Raw genomic sequence first — 14,443 nt, forward strand, 5'->3', positions numbered from 1 at the left:
GAACTACTCTGAAAAAACTTCAATTTTAATCATTCTTTTTCGGCGAGCTGTCATCGTTAACGGAACGTCTCCGACGGTTCGCCTATTTAATCCGTAGTTATCACTACCGATTCTAATATTTTTTTTATTAATAATACAAAATAATAGTTTAAAATGCCGCCCAAATTCGACCCTAACGAAATTAAAGTCGGTAAGTAAACGATGAGGGTGTTAATAGATAATAATTCCTGGTGTATTTTCGCGTACTAAGTTGTGTGGTGTTATTTCAGTGAACTTGAGATGTATTGGAGGAGAAGTTGGAGCTACATCGTCGTTAGCTCCTAAGATCGGTCCTCTTGGTCTAGTAAGTAAAAGTTCGTCACTATATTTCCTATGTAATCATAAACATAACCTCAAAAGTTCGCGTGGCAGTCATATTTGGCAAAAACTGTATAGTGGATACCTCTATGGTATGCGTTATAGAGACAATTATAATCATTTTAAATTTATATACATTGGGCGTTTCAAGTTCATAATAATTATTAATAACAAAAAAAAATATATTTAAGTAAAATCTTATGATTATAATTGGCTCGTTGTGTGATGTATGATCCTGGGGGGTGCCCCCCTACCAGGCGCGTCCTTCCGGGTGGCGGATGGAAGGAACCCGCGACTCAGGATACCGGTTTCCCTGTCGCGGCTACTCCGAATGCCCAATAAGGAGTCGCGGACCAGGCTATATGACTGCCGCGATTACCATGTGTTATTAGACTTATACAGTAGAGATTCAATTAACTAGTTTAGAAGCATTCAAAAAATAAAATATCGAAAATCAACGTTAGATTAGATTCAAATAAGATTTTTTTTTTGAGATGACAGTTTACTTAATTATTGTTCCTATTCAGGACTAGATTGCAGTTGGTAGGTTGTTTGAGTTGTGACTACTACATATAAAGACAAAACAATTTGGTACAATAATTCATTATCATAATATTTTGTGTTATAGTCCCCAAAAAAAGTGGGGGATGACATAGCAAAGGCAACTAGTGACTGGAAAGGACTTAAGATTACTGTGCAGTTAATAGTACAAAACAGACAAGCACAGATCTCTGTTGTGCCTTCTGCTGCTGCCTTGATCATTAGAGCTTTAAAAGAACCCCCACGTGACCGCAAGAAGCAAAAGAACAGTATGTATTTTATTTATATAATTTTTCTTAATAATCTTTAATGAATGCTCTTTATTGGAAGAAGTAAGGTTAAAGGCCATATTTAAAGATGATTTATCTTATTTCAGTTAAGCACAGTGGAAACATCACCTTGGAAGATGTCATTGGTATTGCTAAGGTCATGAGGGCCAGGTCAATGGCACGTTATCTGTCAGGAACAGTTAAAGAAATCCTTGGTACAGCTCAATCTGTTGGCTGCACAATAGATGGTAGACCACCACATGACCTTATTAATGACATCAATAGTGGTGCTCTTACTATTGATGAATAAACTATAAAATAAACTTATTACTTTGTTTTATTCTTATTCTATCGTGAACTTTTTTTGAAACATAGCTGCTAGTAAAGTATAAATATTATGGTATGTGTTGTCATATAATGTAGAATTGATTATTTTCTGAAAAAATATATTTGTATTGTGGACATCAAGTAAGTCCAGTAATTATTCTAAATTAAGGTCAAAATACTTGGTAGATGTTCATTTTCTGTACTGAAATATGATGCTTAAACATAGCTAAATTATCATCTAATAACTAGTATGGTTAGTACTTAGTAAAACAGTACAGTTTGATGGAGATAATATGCAAAAAAAAATTCTTAATTATGAGCTTTAAATTTATAATAGAACATTTATTACTAAAGAAACGAAATAATAATTTTATTTTATAAAACAAGGTATATAATATTATTATTTTATAAGTGTAAGTCTCGATCACAGTCCGTCAGCTTTCGTATAAGCCAATGCTAATAGTGGCAGTATCTGCGAAAAAAGGACGTGTAAAATGCTCAAAATGGGGCATAATATCACAAAGTTTTTAATAAAATTGTTACCCATGTACTTGTTTCATTTCTCTACATGAAAATTGAAATTGTTCCTTAAAATTCTGTTCTTGCATACCATTTTAAATTTTAGCGCCATACGTTAGTACCGATGGCATTAACTGGAGCGTTGGTGTAAGCAGTTTTTTACTATGAAGTTGTTCTCGCTAGAAGTAATAGTGTTCTGTGGTCTCGATCGATGGTCGACATAGCACGTTTCTCGTAATAATCCTATAAATTTTACTCGCCAAAAAATGCCATTTAACAGTCAACTATTATTTTAAAATGTTCGCGAAATTAACCGTTTCGTTAATTATAGAAAAATGGGGAAATATAGCATTTATTACTAACAAACCACAGACAGAGACAAATACAAAATAGTGAAAAATATTAAAGAAAATTATGTAATATTAGAAAAATAATAATAGTCAAACATAACAGTGTAAGTAAAGAAGTCTTGCAAGATCTGTGTGTATTTATTATTCATAATCAAATTTTATAAATGCCACGATATATTACTAGCCGTGACTAGGAAAACAAATGTAACATCTCCCATCCCATTTACATGAATAGAGACTGGTGTTAAAATATGTATTCACACTGTCGGTACAAGACATGACAGGTCCGATCTCGCTCCAGTCAAATATTCTTTTCGACCAACCGGTACCGGCACGATATCGAATTCGTACTGGAGTGATACGACAGCGAGAATACTCTGATACTTTCTTATCTAAGAATATTTTACCGCACCGAGATCGAACCGTGAATGGCATCATAGTGTGGATCGAGCCTAATGCGTCTGTGTAGTCGTAACTTGTAGATGGCCGTGGAGCAGACTTCCACAGCCCTGGTAATTCTGTCTGGGACCACAACAGCTAGTTTGCGCCTCAGTTACAAAAAAAGGTAATAATAATAATACTTAATAGAAAATTAATAAAAGTTAAAATTAGCAGTGTAAATAAAGACGTCTTGTGTAAAAAAATCAAACGAAATTTTGCTTGCAGATTATTAAATAAAAAAGAAAGGTTTTTAGCTCTTCAACAATGCATAAAAACTAAGAACTTTTGATTTACAAATTTAAATACACCGACGATTGTAGTTAAATTATTGTTTTTGAATTTAAATATGGATACTAAAATGGAGTAGTTTTTAAAATTACACATATGAAGAATACGCCTAATTTCTTTTGTTACAGCTTTAGTACCGTGGCAGAAGATTATTCACGTCAGTTTCGCCCTTCGAATTGCCCTTTACCATGTATCAGTTTTTGGTGGAGTGGAGGCAAACAAAATAAAAATAGTAGTAGTAGTAGTAAGTAGTCCTTGTAGTTCCTTTACGTCACTTTTTTGTCCACTAATACATAACGTTATGTAAAAGACGTCACGTATTACGTCGGCCGGTATTAGATCCCAGATTAAAGTTGTTTCTAACTCTAAGTTTATAAGGAAAAAGCAATCCACGAATGAAATAATAAACCTTTGTTTCGCAGCGTTCGTAGTGGACACAATTTTTTTACAACTAAAAAGCAATCCTTTACAATCGAGTTGGTTTCTGGTACAAACTATGGTTTACTGGGGATCAGCATAATGTTTGCCTTTGAACTCGCTGCTTCTCAACCAAACATCATTCTTCTTCTTCTTTATAGCTTCTTTGGCAAGCTCAAGCTAGCAAGCACAAAGTTAGAGGACAAGGTGATTTCGCCCAAAGCAAAAAAGAGCTAACTATGCCCAGTTGCAAATTCGGTATAAATAGGTTCAGTACTTTTGAGGACTACTGTGTATATACAGACAGAGAAACAAACAGTAAATAAAACTTAAAAAAATATTTTTTGTTTATTTTTGCAAAATTTAAATAACATTCAATTTCTACTTCTATATTATATACTATAGATTCTGATCTCTTTATGGTATTTTGGGGTATTGTCAAAAGTCAATATAGACAGTTTTGACTTTGTTGCTTGTATGATAGATAGTAGATATCTACTTCAAAATTGTGATTTTATAAAGATGATGACAAATCAAGTAATATTAAATTGGTAACAATCACTATTGAAATAAGTTTCATCTTTGCCACAATCTTAATTATTATTACATCAAAATGTCTAACGAAGAAAATGCACTAAAAGTGTTTCTTTCAAAATATAAACATCGTGACTATACCTCCAAAGAAGTTACAAGTCTTATACAAGTATATCGTGGCTTGACTTATCGTCTAGAAGCTTTTGTATTCAACAATGGAGCAAGAAAGGATTTGCTTAATCTGGAAGGTACTATTCCTGTGAATTACAAAGGCGCTTATTATAATATACCAGTATGCATTTGGTTGATGGACACTCATCCACAAAACGCTCCTTTATGTTTCGTGAAACCAACTACAGACATGTCGATTAAGGTCTCTAAATTCGTAGATAGCAATGGCAAAGTGTATTTGCCTTATTTACATGAGTGGAAGCCTAATGGGTCAACCCTACAAAACCTTGTCCAATGTATGATTACTGCTTTTGGTGAATTGCCCCCTGTTTACTCCAAACCAAGAAATGAGGTTCGAGCGCCATACCCTACTGGGCCATTTATGCCACAACCTTCAGGGTACCCATACGTTCAGCTTCCAGGACCTCCTAACCAAACTCCATATCCAACACCTAGCCCTTACCCAGCAACATCAAACTTACCATATCCTAATTTTGGCACTCCTTATCCAGGACCTGCTAATATGAATGGCACTCCTTATCCTCCAAATTTTGCACCAGCTACTAGCTATGGTCCAAGCCCTGATGTGGCAGGTGGTACAATAACAGAAGAACATATTAAGGCTTCTCTACTGTCAGCTGTAGAAGATAAACTAAGGAGAAGGCTAAAAGAACAATCACAACAATCACAAGCTGAACTTGAAACATTACGTAGAACTCAACAAGAGTTACGTGAAGGAAAAACAAGACTTGAAGATATACTTGGTCGTTTACAAAGAGAAAGAACAGATTTAGATAAAAATGTAGCGACTTTACAAGAAAAAGAGAAAGAATTGCAATCAGCTGTTGAAAGACTAGGAGGACAAGAGGGTATAGATGTTGATGAAGCAGTAGTTACTACAGCACCCCTGTACTCACAGCTATTAAATGCATTTGCTGAAGAAGCAACACTTGAAGATGCAATTTATTATATGGGTGAAGCTTTACGAAAAGAAGTTATTGATTTAGATACTTTTCTGAAACAGGTGCGTACTCTAGCACGCCGTCAATTTACTTTGAGGGCCCTAATGCATAAGTGCAGGCAAAAGGCACAATTGGCTTGTTAATGAAATATTTTGTTATTTGTACTACCATATTACTCACATGATAAGCTGTGCTTCTATTTTATTTTAGTTTAGTTTTAATCATACCGATATTTACTTGAGTAGAATTATTTAATGATATATGCCACATTATTGCTTTAATGGTTCTGCTGTTTGGTTAGTTGAAACAAACATTTATTATTAACAATACCTAGTGCTATGTATTTGAATTAGCTTTCAATAATTACCCTAACATATCAAGGGTTGTTTACTTCTTGTATCATTAAATGTAATGCATGAGAGATAGTTTAATTTAAATAAATTAAGGTTTTGTATTACATAGACAATAAGACTACACTGAGAAGGCTGCATTATTGTTGTGGAGCACAGGGCTGTTTTTTTTGTATATGTATTTACCATATTTAGGTTTTTTTACACAATTACAGTGGTGTTAATTATTAATTACAATGAACAGAAGGAAAACGAAACTGATTGCAAATTGGTTTATCTGAAGAAACCAAGCTTGTATGTCACGAGAGGCTCCTGAGTTTTATTCTTACAGAATAACTGCCATTAGACATTGCAGACACACCTAGTGCAGTGTATCATACACATTTAGTTTATAGTTTAGTCAATATTACATATTTTAAGATCTATAGAATACACAAAATGAGAGAGTAGATCATTTGAGTTTCTTAATCATATAACAAATAATATTTTATTTTATACTTTTATTATGCCCAGTTCAGAAATATACTATTAATAGCAGATTAACCTAAAAATTACCAAGACATATACATACTATGTTAATAATAAACAAAAGCTGAAAAAATAAATATTATTTGTCAAATTTTTAATATGATAAATTATAAAAGGTTTGATGGTTGATGCATTTTTATGTTTGATATTTATATTCTAAATTAAGTAATTGTTATTGTATAATAAAAACATAAAAAAACAAGTTTCTATATGTAATCTCAAAAAAACTGTAATATATTGTTTAGATATATAAATATTATAATCACTAGGTATAATGTTTTATCTAAATAAAATTGGAAAAATATGTGTTTTTTCCCTGGGCTCTAAAAAATATACTTATGTATTTATCCTATATTAACTACTTTGATGGTGCTACATTAGTGATATATTGAACATTTATATGATAAACCAATTTTATTTCTTGCATTTCACCAAGTCCACCACTGCAACTATCTCTGTTTAATATAATCTCAAATTTATTTAAACAGATCTTTATTCTAACAAAACAATATTAATTCAACTATTTGACATAGACTTCTTTTATAAAATGCTTACTTTTTGTGTGTATTATGGAGAAATTACATAGGTGCTTATTCCTGAAGAATGTAGTTTACACAAATAAGGTCATGGAAAGGCAGCATCATTTATTTCATAGCCATAATACAGGCACATAATTTATTTAAATAAAATATAAAACAATATGCTTAGCAACAAAAAAAAAAATGCTTTTTGAGATAAAGAAAGGCCTGTGAATTTATTTCTTCTTGCCCTTTTTGGCGGCAGCTGCTGCTTCTAAATCAATAGGTGCTGGTTTCACAAATGGTATTACTTCTTGATACTGTTCTGGCATCCATTGTTTTAATGCATCTGGTACCTGAAATATTATATTCTAATTGAGTCTACTCTTAATGATTAATTTTGTAATCAATGCTTTATAGTATTGTCTTTTATTAACATCACTTTTACACATTTAAAGAAAACACCTTTTTAATGGATTGAAGCTATGTATTATTAAAATCCATGTTTTAATTTAAATTAATGTAAAATAAATTTAGCTCTCAATAATTATTTACAACTAGTACATGCTCTTTTATACTGAATTATTTTTCTGATAAGTTACCTGAATGCCATCCTCAGTTTGGTGTACTTCAAGTAAAGCACAAATAACTCGCGTAGTGGCACACATTGTTGCATTGAGCATGTGCACATACTCTGTTGCTGCATTCATTTTCTTTGTTTGACCATAACTTTAATAACAATAAATGAAATAATTTATTGCAGAGTTTGTAATTATACATTAACACAGAAGATGATGTGGTATAGAAACAATGCAGGGTTGATTAAATTATTTAGTGAATGCAGAATAATGGCGCATTTATTATGTAGATGAAAATTACAAAACTCACCGAACAAGCAATCTCCTGGCCTGGTACTCCAAACAATTGCTGCAGGAAACTAGCTCCCTAAATGCTCCTGATCCAGGGAACCAAGCTTCTAAATCGAGCTTTTTGGAAGCTGCATGGTTGAGTGCCCCAGACACTATGTTAACCACTCTATATGGAATGCCTAGTGTTTTATAAAAGTTCTCAGCATTGCCTATCATTTCCTCCATTATCTCCCAAGATTTGTTATCATGAGGGGATGTCAGGACAAACTGTTCTATCTGAAAACACAAAGAATACATTGTACTATACTATAAATTATCATGAATAGTGAAGTATCACTATTGACTGACTTGAATAATTCTAAATGTAGTAATAATTTTATACAAATGTAAGTAATAATATATATAAATGTAGTAGTAAAAGTTTTTGTTTATGCAAATGAATTATAATAAAATATAGTATAATAAATGTTCTATTTTTGGAAATAAAGATTCTATGTGGATTTTACTGGGGGTTAGCTTAAAAAATAATAAAAGGGAAAAATACCTTTTCAAATTGATGAACTCTGAATATACCTCGTGTATCACGGCCATGAGAACCAGCCTCTTGTCTAAAACATGTTGATATACCAGCATACCTAAAATAAATATAATCAATCATTGAAATAAGTATGAAGTAGTTTATTATTATTACACTTTAGAATAGCACAAATATATTTTTTAAATAAGAAATATTTCATTCTACCTAATAGGTAACGCAGATTCTGGGAGCCATTCATCCCGGTGGTAGGCTGCAATAGGTTGTTCTGATGTAGCAATCAAATACTTCTCATCAATGCTGGTGTCTCCTTTGTTTTCAGAACCTTTTCCAATTACTTTGTAAAGTTCTTCATCAAATTGTGCAAGTTGTGCAACTTCTTGCATGACCTAAAACAAATGTATTATTAAAAAAATAAATATATACAAAAAATTGTAATAGGAAAATTATGAAATAATAAAAATTATTAATTAATTTATTAAATATAAATAGAAAAATAATATAAATTATTAATTAATTATATTATTATATAAATAATTACCTCTTTTCTCATAAAGAATGGGGTATATAATGGAGTGTACCCTTTGTGAAATAAAATTCTTAGGGACAATTGTACTAAAGCTTGCTCTAAAAATACAGCTGGGCCTTTGAGGTAGTATCCTCTGCCACCAGCAACAGCTGACCCTCTTTCACCATCCATACCTAAAAATGTAATAAAACAAATAAGTAAGCCATGCTTTTCAAGCCAAAGCAAACTTGATATATTTAAAACTATTGCATAAGTAATATTTGTACAAGTGATTCAATTGTCTTGTATGAATGTAAATAAAGTAGTCATGTTATTAGACTAGATTACATTACACTTAAAAAAATTAAAATTAACCTATTACTTGCCATCAATCATGCATATTAGATCAACATGAGAGTAATTTTTCTTCATGGTACAGTCACCAAAGGTTCTTTCTACAGCATTATGATCTTCATCATCATCAACAGGTACCGATTCATGCAGATGGTTACCAACCTCTCTTAAGGCAGATGAACGAAGCTTCTCAGCAGCTAAAAGATTTTGTTCATTTTTTGTAATAGCTTCATCAATTAGGACACGGACCTGAGAGCATAATCCTAATTAGAAATCGAAATAAAATAACAGAAAAAAGTATAAATGAATATTTTACACATATATTTTCATATATTCCTCATTAAAAGGTATCCACACTATAGTTTACTATACACCATATGGAGAGATTGGTGTATGGTAAGCTGTATGTAAAAAGTCTATAAAAAAATCAAAAATTAAATTACTTACCTTCTTAATTTGATTAACAGTCAATGGCTTTAGCTGTTCATTTGAAATATTGATAAGGTTATCTGCAACTTCAGGTGGAACTGGATCATCTTCAGGCCCGACTGGCTCTTTGTTTTTCATCTTCAACCCAATTTCTTTACTGCACACATTTTTCAGTTTATTTAAGTTATCCGCATCATGACGCAATTTTCTCCAAAGTGTGTCTTGTTCCACTACAGTATCCACGAGTGCCACATCCTTGTACCGCTTACGTTGATTCTCACGAATTTTATCTGGATCACCATCTTTATCGGCTCTGAATAGATCTAAGTCTAAAACCATTGTTTTAAAATATTATTTAAAATTACTTTTAAGGCTGAGAGTTATGAGAAAGAAGAAATCAATTTGATCTTATTTGAAAAATGAAACCGAAGTAGAGACTATAATCCAAAATCCATTTTAATTTGCCGTATTCGAAAGATCGTGTTTGTGACAATTGTCTTTTGAGATGCCATTGCCAACGCAAAATGCTTTATGACAAAGATATATCGTGTAAAATGAAATGTCAAATTTGTCGACGGTCGGCAAAGCTGAAATTAACAAATTTTGCATCTCGGTAAAAATTAACTGGATTCTGGTAAATGTTTTGTGTATTATGTGGATCTTCGTAAAAGTAAGTGTCAAATGTAGTTAAAAACAAAGGATCTCCTACAAATGTAAGTTTTTAAAAACGTCGCTTCAGGCTTTTTATTTAAAAATTGTTAACAATAATTGTTTACACGTCTTAAATTCTTCTATTTACAAAGGGGAGGATTCAACCAAATTTATATGCTTCAAAAGTACCAAGGTAGTAAAGTTAATTTATGGATAAGTAATATTGGATTATATATTTGATCTAACAAGATTTAAGAAAGATTTATTTATTACTCATCTATAGTTATTTGGCATTATATACGATTACATTTCTTTAAACTTTGTAAATTCTATTAGTTGTAGCATGAAATTTTTAGTTGTTTCAATTTACTGATGAGGTACTTATTTTATACATAATCTGAAAAAGTATTTTTATTATAAATAAACTACAATTATGTGGAGTATTTTACAATCTAACAGGAAAACAATTTCCTCATACTGAATTACAAGCTATTACAAAAGGTGATTTTTATTGCAGATGCTAAAATGATTCCATTAAAAGATAATCAAGATGTTGCATCATTTCTTGTCACCAAACACTCATGGAAGGGGAAGTATAAAAGAGTGTTTTCTATTGGAACTCATGGTATCACAACCTATAACCCAGATAGATTAGAAGTAACAAATAAATGGTTGTATTCTGATGTAGTCACAATTTCCTCATCAAAACATTCTAACTCTACCACCAATCATGACTTCACTCTGGTTATGAAGAAGGAAAAGAAAATTGATTCTATGAAATTTTCCTCTGAACATAAATGTCTTATTCTAACAGAAGCGTTTAAATATCGAAACCAGTTTGCTGAAAAACCAAAGGATATATATGTATGTTTGCTCTTTCTATAACTTAGTACCTCTTATTATTTGACTACTTATTACTCTTGTTACTTAATGACTTTAAAAGAGGCTCAATAATAAGTTTATCTTCATTGTTGTATAAAATAATTATTACATGTAATTTTCTACTATTTCTGGTTTCAACTGTTTTCATTATGATTAATTTCCTATTTTAAAATGCCCTAGAATATAATAATTCAATTATGTTATGGTACAAAGTTAGATATGACAAAAACATTAAAACTATTTTTTATTAAGCTTGTAACTTATTATTGTAGAGATATCAAGCCTACAAACACCATTGGAGTGGCACTCGTCTACCTATAGTGCTTGAAGTAGGACCCTGCTCTCTAGAACAACTGGATCCCTCTACACACACATTACTCGCCAGCTACCCATATAATGATATCCAAGGAATACTACCTGTTAAAGATGTTCCCGGTGGTTTTGTGATAGCTCTTGGGGGATATAGTCGCTTACACATGTTCTCGAATGTAATGGATCATCAAGGAATTGTAAATAAAATGTTGGAAATGGCAAATCTTACACTCAATATAAGCATTAAAGTTCTATCAGCCATGATAACACTTGATGACTGCCACAATCAGAGATTTGGAAAGTATAGGTAATGTAAATTATTAGTTTCTAAGGTCATTGTTTACAATTTGTAGCTAGATATATATGTAGAATATGTAACAAAAATTCATCTGGAGGACTTTTTGTTTCTTACTCTACACTTTGACACAAAAAACGTCTCACAAGTTTGTTTAATTTTAATAATGTCGCAATGTAGATAAAAATAGGAAATGCAATCAATAATAGAAATATAATTGTATTGTAATTTGATTTATTTATCCTTCAACAAGAATTATCAATTATCTGAGATTATATCAAATTAACATGGCATTCGCATTGTGTTAAAAATTATTAGTCATGGAGCTTATCTTATTAAAATTCTGTTTAGCGTTCACATAATGGATAATTTTGTTTGTGATAACTATTTATGGAAATTGCAAAATATATCATAACAAAAGTATATTTAAAAAAAAACAACTTATAATAAATTCTGTATCAAGTATCACTATAGCTACCTACAAGCTGCCTATTTTTACTCATTTAAAAAAAAAATGATAACTTTGTTTCGTGTACACTAATTGATGAGATTTTGGATTTTTTTAATAATTTACAGGAAAATCATAATAATTCCTTTATTTAGTTTTATTTAATATACTAAAAAAGTGATAGAACAAATTAAAAAAAAAAGAATTTTCAGTGGCGACCAACATCAGACATCTTTAAGTGAATTTTTAGTACATAAAGTGAATCCTGCCAGACATATGGAGCCGATGCGGCGCACGTTATGTCTATCTGATACTTGTATTTTGGAAAGAGATCCACAAACTTATTCTGTAAGTATATTAGCAAAATATAAATAGAAAATATATGCTCTCTTTTATAGTCTGCTTAATGTTTCCCAAATTTTTTTAAATTAAATTTTTCGTTTCAGGTAGTTTGTTTGCGACCGTTAAGCGACGTATTTGCGCTGGTTCGGGACCCTGATCATCCACAAAAGTTTTCTATCGAGTATTTAAATGGACAAATGAGAACATATCTTGCAGGAGAAAGGTACGTCTGAAAGTATACCACATCTCAGATAATCGTGTTTCTTTTCGTTGAAGACACAAATTCCCATTTTTTGTTTTTTTTTATTGTACTGTGTATATATTTTTTTCAATTTACATCATCTCGCTCAGGTATTTTCCGATTCGAAGGACCATATACCGTCGAATTTATGTTTAAATGATAGACGAGACACTAAAATCTGAAAAGATGTTAGCCTGTACTGACCGAACAGTATATAAAGAAGTTTTATTTCCTTAGAGATGCATTGCTAGCGTCTCTACTAGATGGTGTACGTGGCTCTGGCCAACGGGACGTACACGTCCGTATGACGCGTACGCCGCGCGGCTATCGACTGGGCCCGTTACATCAGCCCGTTGATGAGGAAACAGAGTCAAATCATTTGCGGTAAGTGTTATATTAAATTATTTTTTACGTTTAAAAAATCATTTGCATATGAAGAGTAGTAATATAGTATAAAATAATGATGGCTAACTCCATTACATGAATTAATATATACCTGTCGACGGAGGAATAATAATCTGGTCAATATATTCTTGAAGCCTTGTTGTATATACAAAAAAATATAAACGAACAAATGGTGACTTTCACCAGAATAATACTCAACACGGAACTCATCAAAGCGTACGACCAACCAGGCTCCAGAAGATAAACCACACCTTATATGGAAATGTATTCGTTTTTACAACAAACTCCCAAGCGAACTTAGATAATTATCACTGATAAATTCTAAACTCTCGTTAAACGTAAATTAATCAACAAAGCTTTTTATAAATTTGATGATTATTTTAATAATCCTAGTTTTTTTCCCGCTCTACGCCCTTGACTTGCGAACTGGTAGTAAATGTAAATTTAGAATCAATTTAACATCTTTTCTGTTGACGTTCATAAGTGTACTTCGTTATTAATAAAGTTATATTCAGTTTGAGTTTGATTTGAGATCTCAATTGATGCCTAGTGAAGATAATCATAACTATGAAAAATTACAAGTCGAGTTGTAAACTTCGGGTATTTTGTTTGGTTTAAAATACATTTATGTATCACTTATTAACGTTTTGAAATTAAATAATTATGAATTCACAAAAGATATCTGATTATTACAGGCTCTTCCAAAATCCAGTGGGGATGTCACGAGTAGAAGTTATTGAACGTTTCAACTCTAACATTGGATACAGCGGCCTCATATACTCAGTCAGTCAAGACGTAAGAATCATTTTTATATTATGAATATGAATCACACAAACATTTGTGTCACGCATACATTTGCTTATTAATGAGAGTTTAAGTTTTTGATACTAACATTTAGATCAGTACACAAGAAGCATGTTGTAGTTATCATTATTTTAGTTAACATTTAATGGTTAGTCTCGTCTCATAACGTAAGAAATATTAGAGATTTATAAAGTTCTAATTAAACGGGCATCTACTGGATAGGAGTGCCCTCCAATAGGCCACATCTCACTTAACACTTGTGGGATTGTGGTTAAACATCTGATCAGTTCTGTATAGACTAATTGATATGACTCATAATATATGTAACTTCTATGTAAAATTCTACAAAAATATTATTCTATATAAATTTTACTTTAGGAAGAAAACAAAATTAAAATATCTCATTTCCTACAAGCATGGTTAATATTTGATACAGGTTTTTCGTATTGTTAAAATTACTATTATATTGACTTATACAATTTTGTTCAATGTGAGTTATTTGTATTTAGTGCAATTCTTTGTTATGATATAAAGTTAAAAGCTTATAACGCATACAGATTATCACGAGCACAGCTTATATTATCGTCAATGGGCATGTTAATTTTGTGTTGTTGCCTTATAGGCTCGTCCCCTGTTGTGGCTGTTTCTTACCTGGGATCTTGTAAGTCCCTTATGTTTTGTTTCTATTGGGAATCTGTTTATAAACGCATGTGTATATATACATTTTTTATCATTAATATGTTTATGAAAATTAACTTTAGGTTTTGTAATGGTATAATTGCTATTATAATGCATTT

The 14,443-nt window shown here is 31.4% G+C and overlaps 4 protein-coding genes across 5 annotated transcripts in view; 3 read left to right on the forward strand and 1 right to left on the reverse strand.

The window, feature by feature from the left end:
- The first annotated feature begins 20 nt into the window (after positions 1-20).
- LOC123715923 (60S ribosomal protein L12) lies at positions 21-1,493 on the forward strand. The gene is made up of 4 exons (XM_045671294.1): positions 21-190; positions 270-343; positions 986-1,166; positions 1,274-1,493. Exons 1-4 carry the CDS (start codon positions 154-156, stop codon positions 1,474-1,476), a joined length of 495 nt encoding a protein of 164 aa, XP_045527250.1. The 5' UTR covers positions 21-153; the 3' UTR covers positions 1,477-1,493.
- A 2,506-nt stretch (positions 1,494-3,999) lies between these two features.
- On the forward strand, positions 4,000-5,596 carry LOC123716482 (tumor susceptibility gene 101 protein). The gene has a single exon (XM_045672246.1). It carries the CDS (start codon positions 4,122-4,124, stop codon positions 5,316-5,318), a length of 1,197 nt encoding a protein of 398 aa, XP_045528202.1. The 5' UTR covers positions 4,000-4,121; the 3' UTR covers positions 5,319-5,596.
- A 1,081-nt stretch (positions 5,597-6,677) lies between these two features.
- LOC123716520 (serine--tRNA ligase, cytoplasmic) lies at positions 6,678-9,760 on the reverse strand. The gene is made up of 8 exons (XM_045672297.1): positions 9,285-9,760; positions 8,870-9,086; positions 8,517-8,677; positions 8,183-8,364; positions 7,985-8,075; positions 7,460-7,716; positions 7,174-7,300; positions 6,678-6,927 (listed from the first exon to the last, which is right to left on the reverse strand). The coding sequence occupies exons 1-8, from the start codon at positions 9,603-9,605 to the stop codon at positions 6,808-6,810; spliced, it is 1,476 nt and encodes a 491-aa protein (XP_045528253.1). The 5' UTR covers positions 9,606-9,760; the 3' UTR covers positions 6,678-6,807.
- An 83-nt stretch (positions 9,761-9,843) lies between these two features.
- Positions 9,844-14,443, forward strand: part of LOC123715891 (dnaJ homolog subfamily C member 13) — a 47,949-nt gene continuing 43,349 nt past the window's right edge. Inside the window, exons 1-7 of one of the 2 annotated variants that reach the window (XM_045671240.1) lie at positions 9,844-9,979; positions 10,435-10,781; positions 11,072-11,418; positions 12,067-12,202; positions 12,301-12,419; positions 12,675-12,821; positions 13,538-13,637. In XM_045671240.1, the coding sequence (XP_045527196.1) occupies positions 10,443-10,781; positions 11,072-11,418; positions 12,067-12,202; positions 12,301-12,419; positions 12,675-12,821; positions 13,538-13,637 (1,188 nt within the window). In that variant the 5' untranslated portion in view covers positions 9,844-9,979; positions 10,435-10,442. Of the gene's footprint in view, positions 9,980-10,047; positions 10,111-10,434; positions 10,782-11,071; positions 11,419-12,066; positions 12,203-12,300; positions 12,420-12,674; positions 12,822-13,537; positions 13,638-14,443 lie in introns of those variants that run through there. The other variant, XM_045671239.1, reaches the window with a different exon arrangement.

The sequence above is a fragment of the Pieris brassicae genome, chromosome 11 (genome assembly GCF_905147105.1).
Source record: "Pieris brassicae chromosome 11, ilPieBrab1.1, whole genome shotgun sequence".
Taxonomy (NCBI): domain Eukaryota; kingdom Metazoa; phylum Arthropoda; class Insecta; order Lepidoptera; family Pieridae; genus Pieris; species Pieris brassicae.

Excerpts from the sequence above, each read along its gene's own strand:
- LOC123715923 (XM_045671294.1), top strand. The coding sequence starts at position 154 with ATGCCGCCCAAATTCGACCCTAACGAAATTAAAGTCG. Across the intron at positions 191-269 it reads CCCTAACGAAATTAAAGTCG|TGAACTTGAGATGTATTGGA; the intron begins GTAAGTAAACGA and ends GTGTTATTTCAG. Across the intron at positions 344-985 it reads AGATCGGTCCTCTTGGTCTA|TCCCCAAAAAAAGTGGGGGA; the intron begins GTAAGTAAAAGT and ends TTTGTGTTATAG.
- LOC123716482 (XM_045672246.1), top strand. The coding sequence starts at position 4,122 with ATGTCTAACGAAGAAAATGCACTAAAAGTGTTTCTTTCAAAATATAAA.
- LOC123716520 (XM_045672297.1), bottom strand. The coding sequence starts at position 9,605 with ATGGTTTTAGACTTAGATCTATTCAGAGCCGATAAAGATGGTGATCCA. Across the intron at positions 8,365-8,516 it reads CATTCTTTATGAGAAAAGAG|GTCATGCAAGAAGTTGCACA; the intron begins GTAATTATTTAT and ends CATTTGTTTTAG. Across the intron at positions 7,301-7,459 it reads GCCAGGAGATTGCTTGTTCG|TTATGGTCAAACAAAGAAAA; the intron begins GTGAGTTTTGTA and ends TTGTTATTAAAG.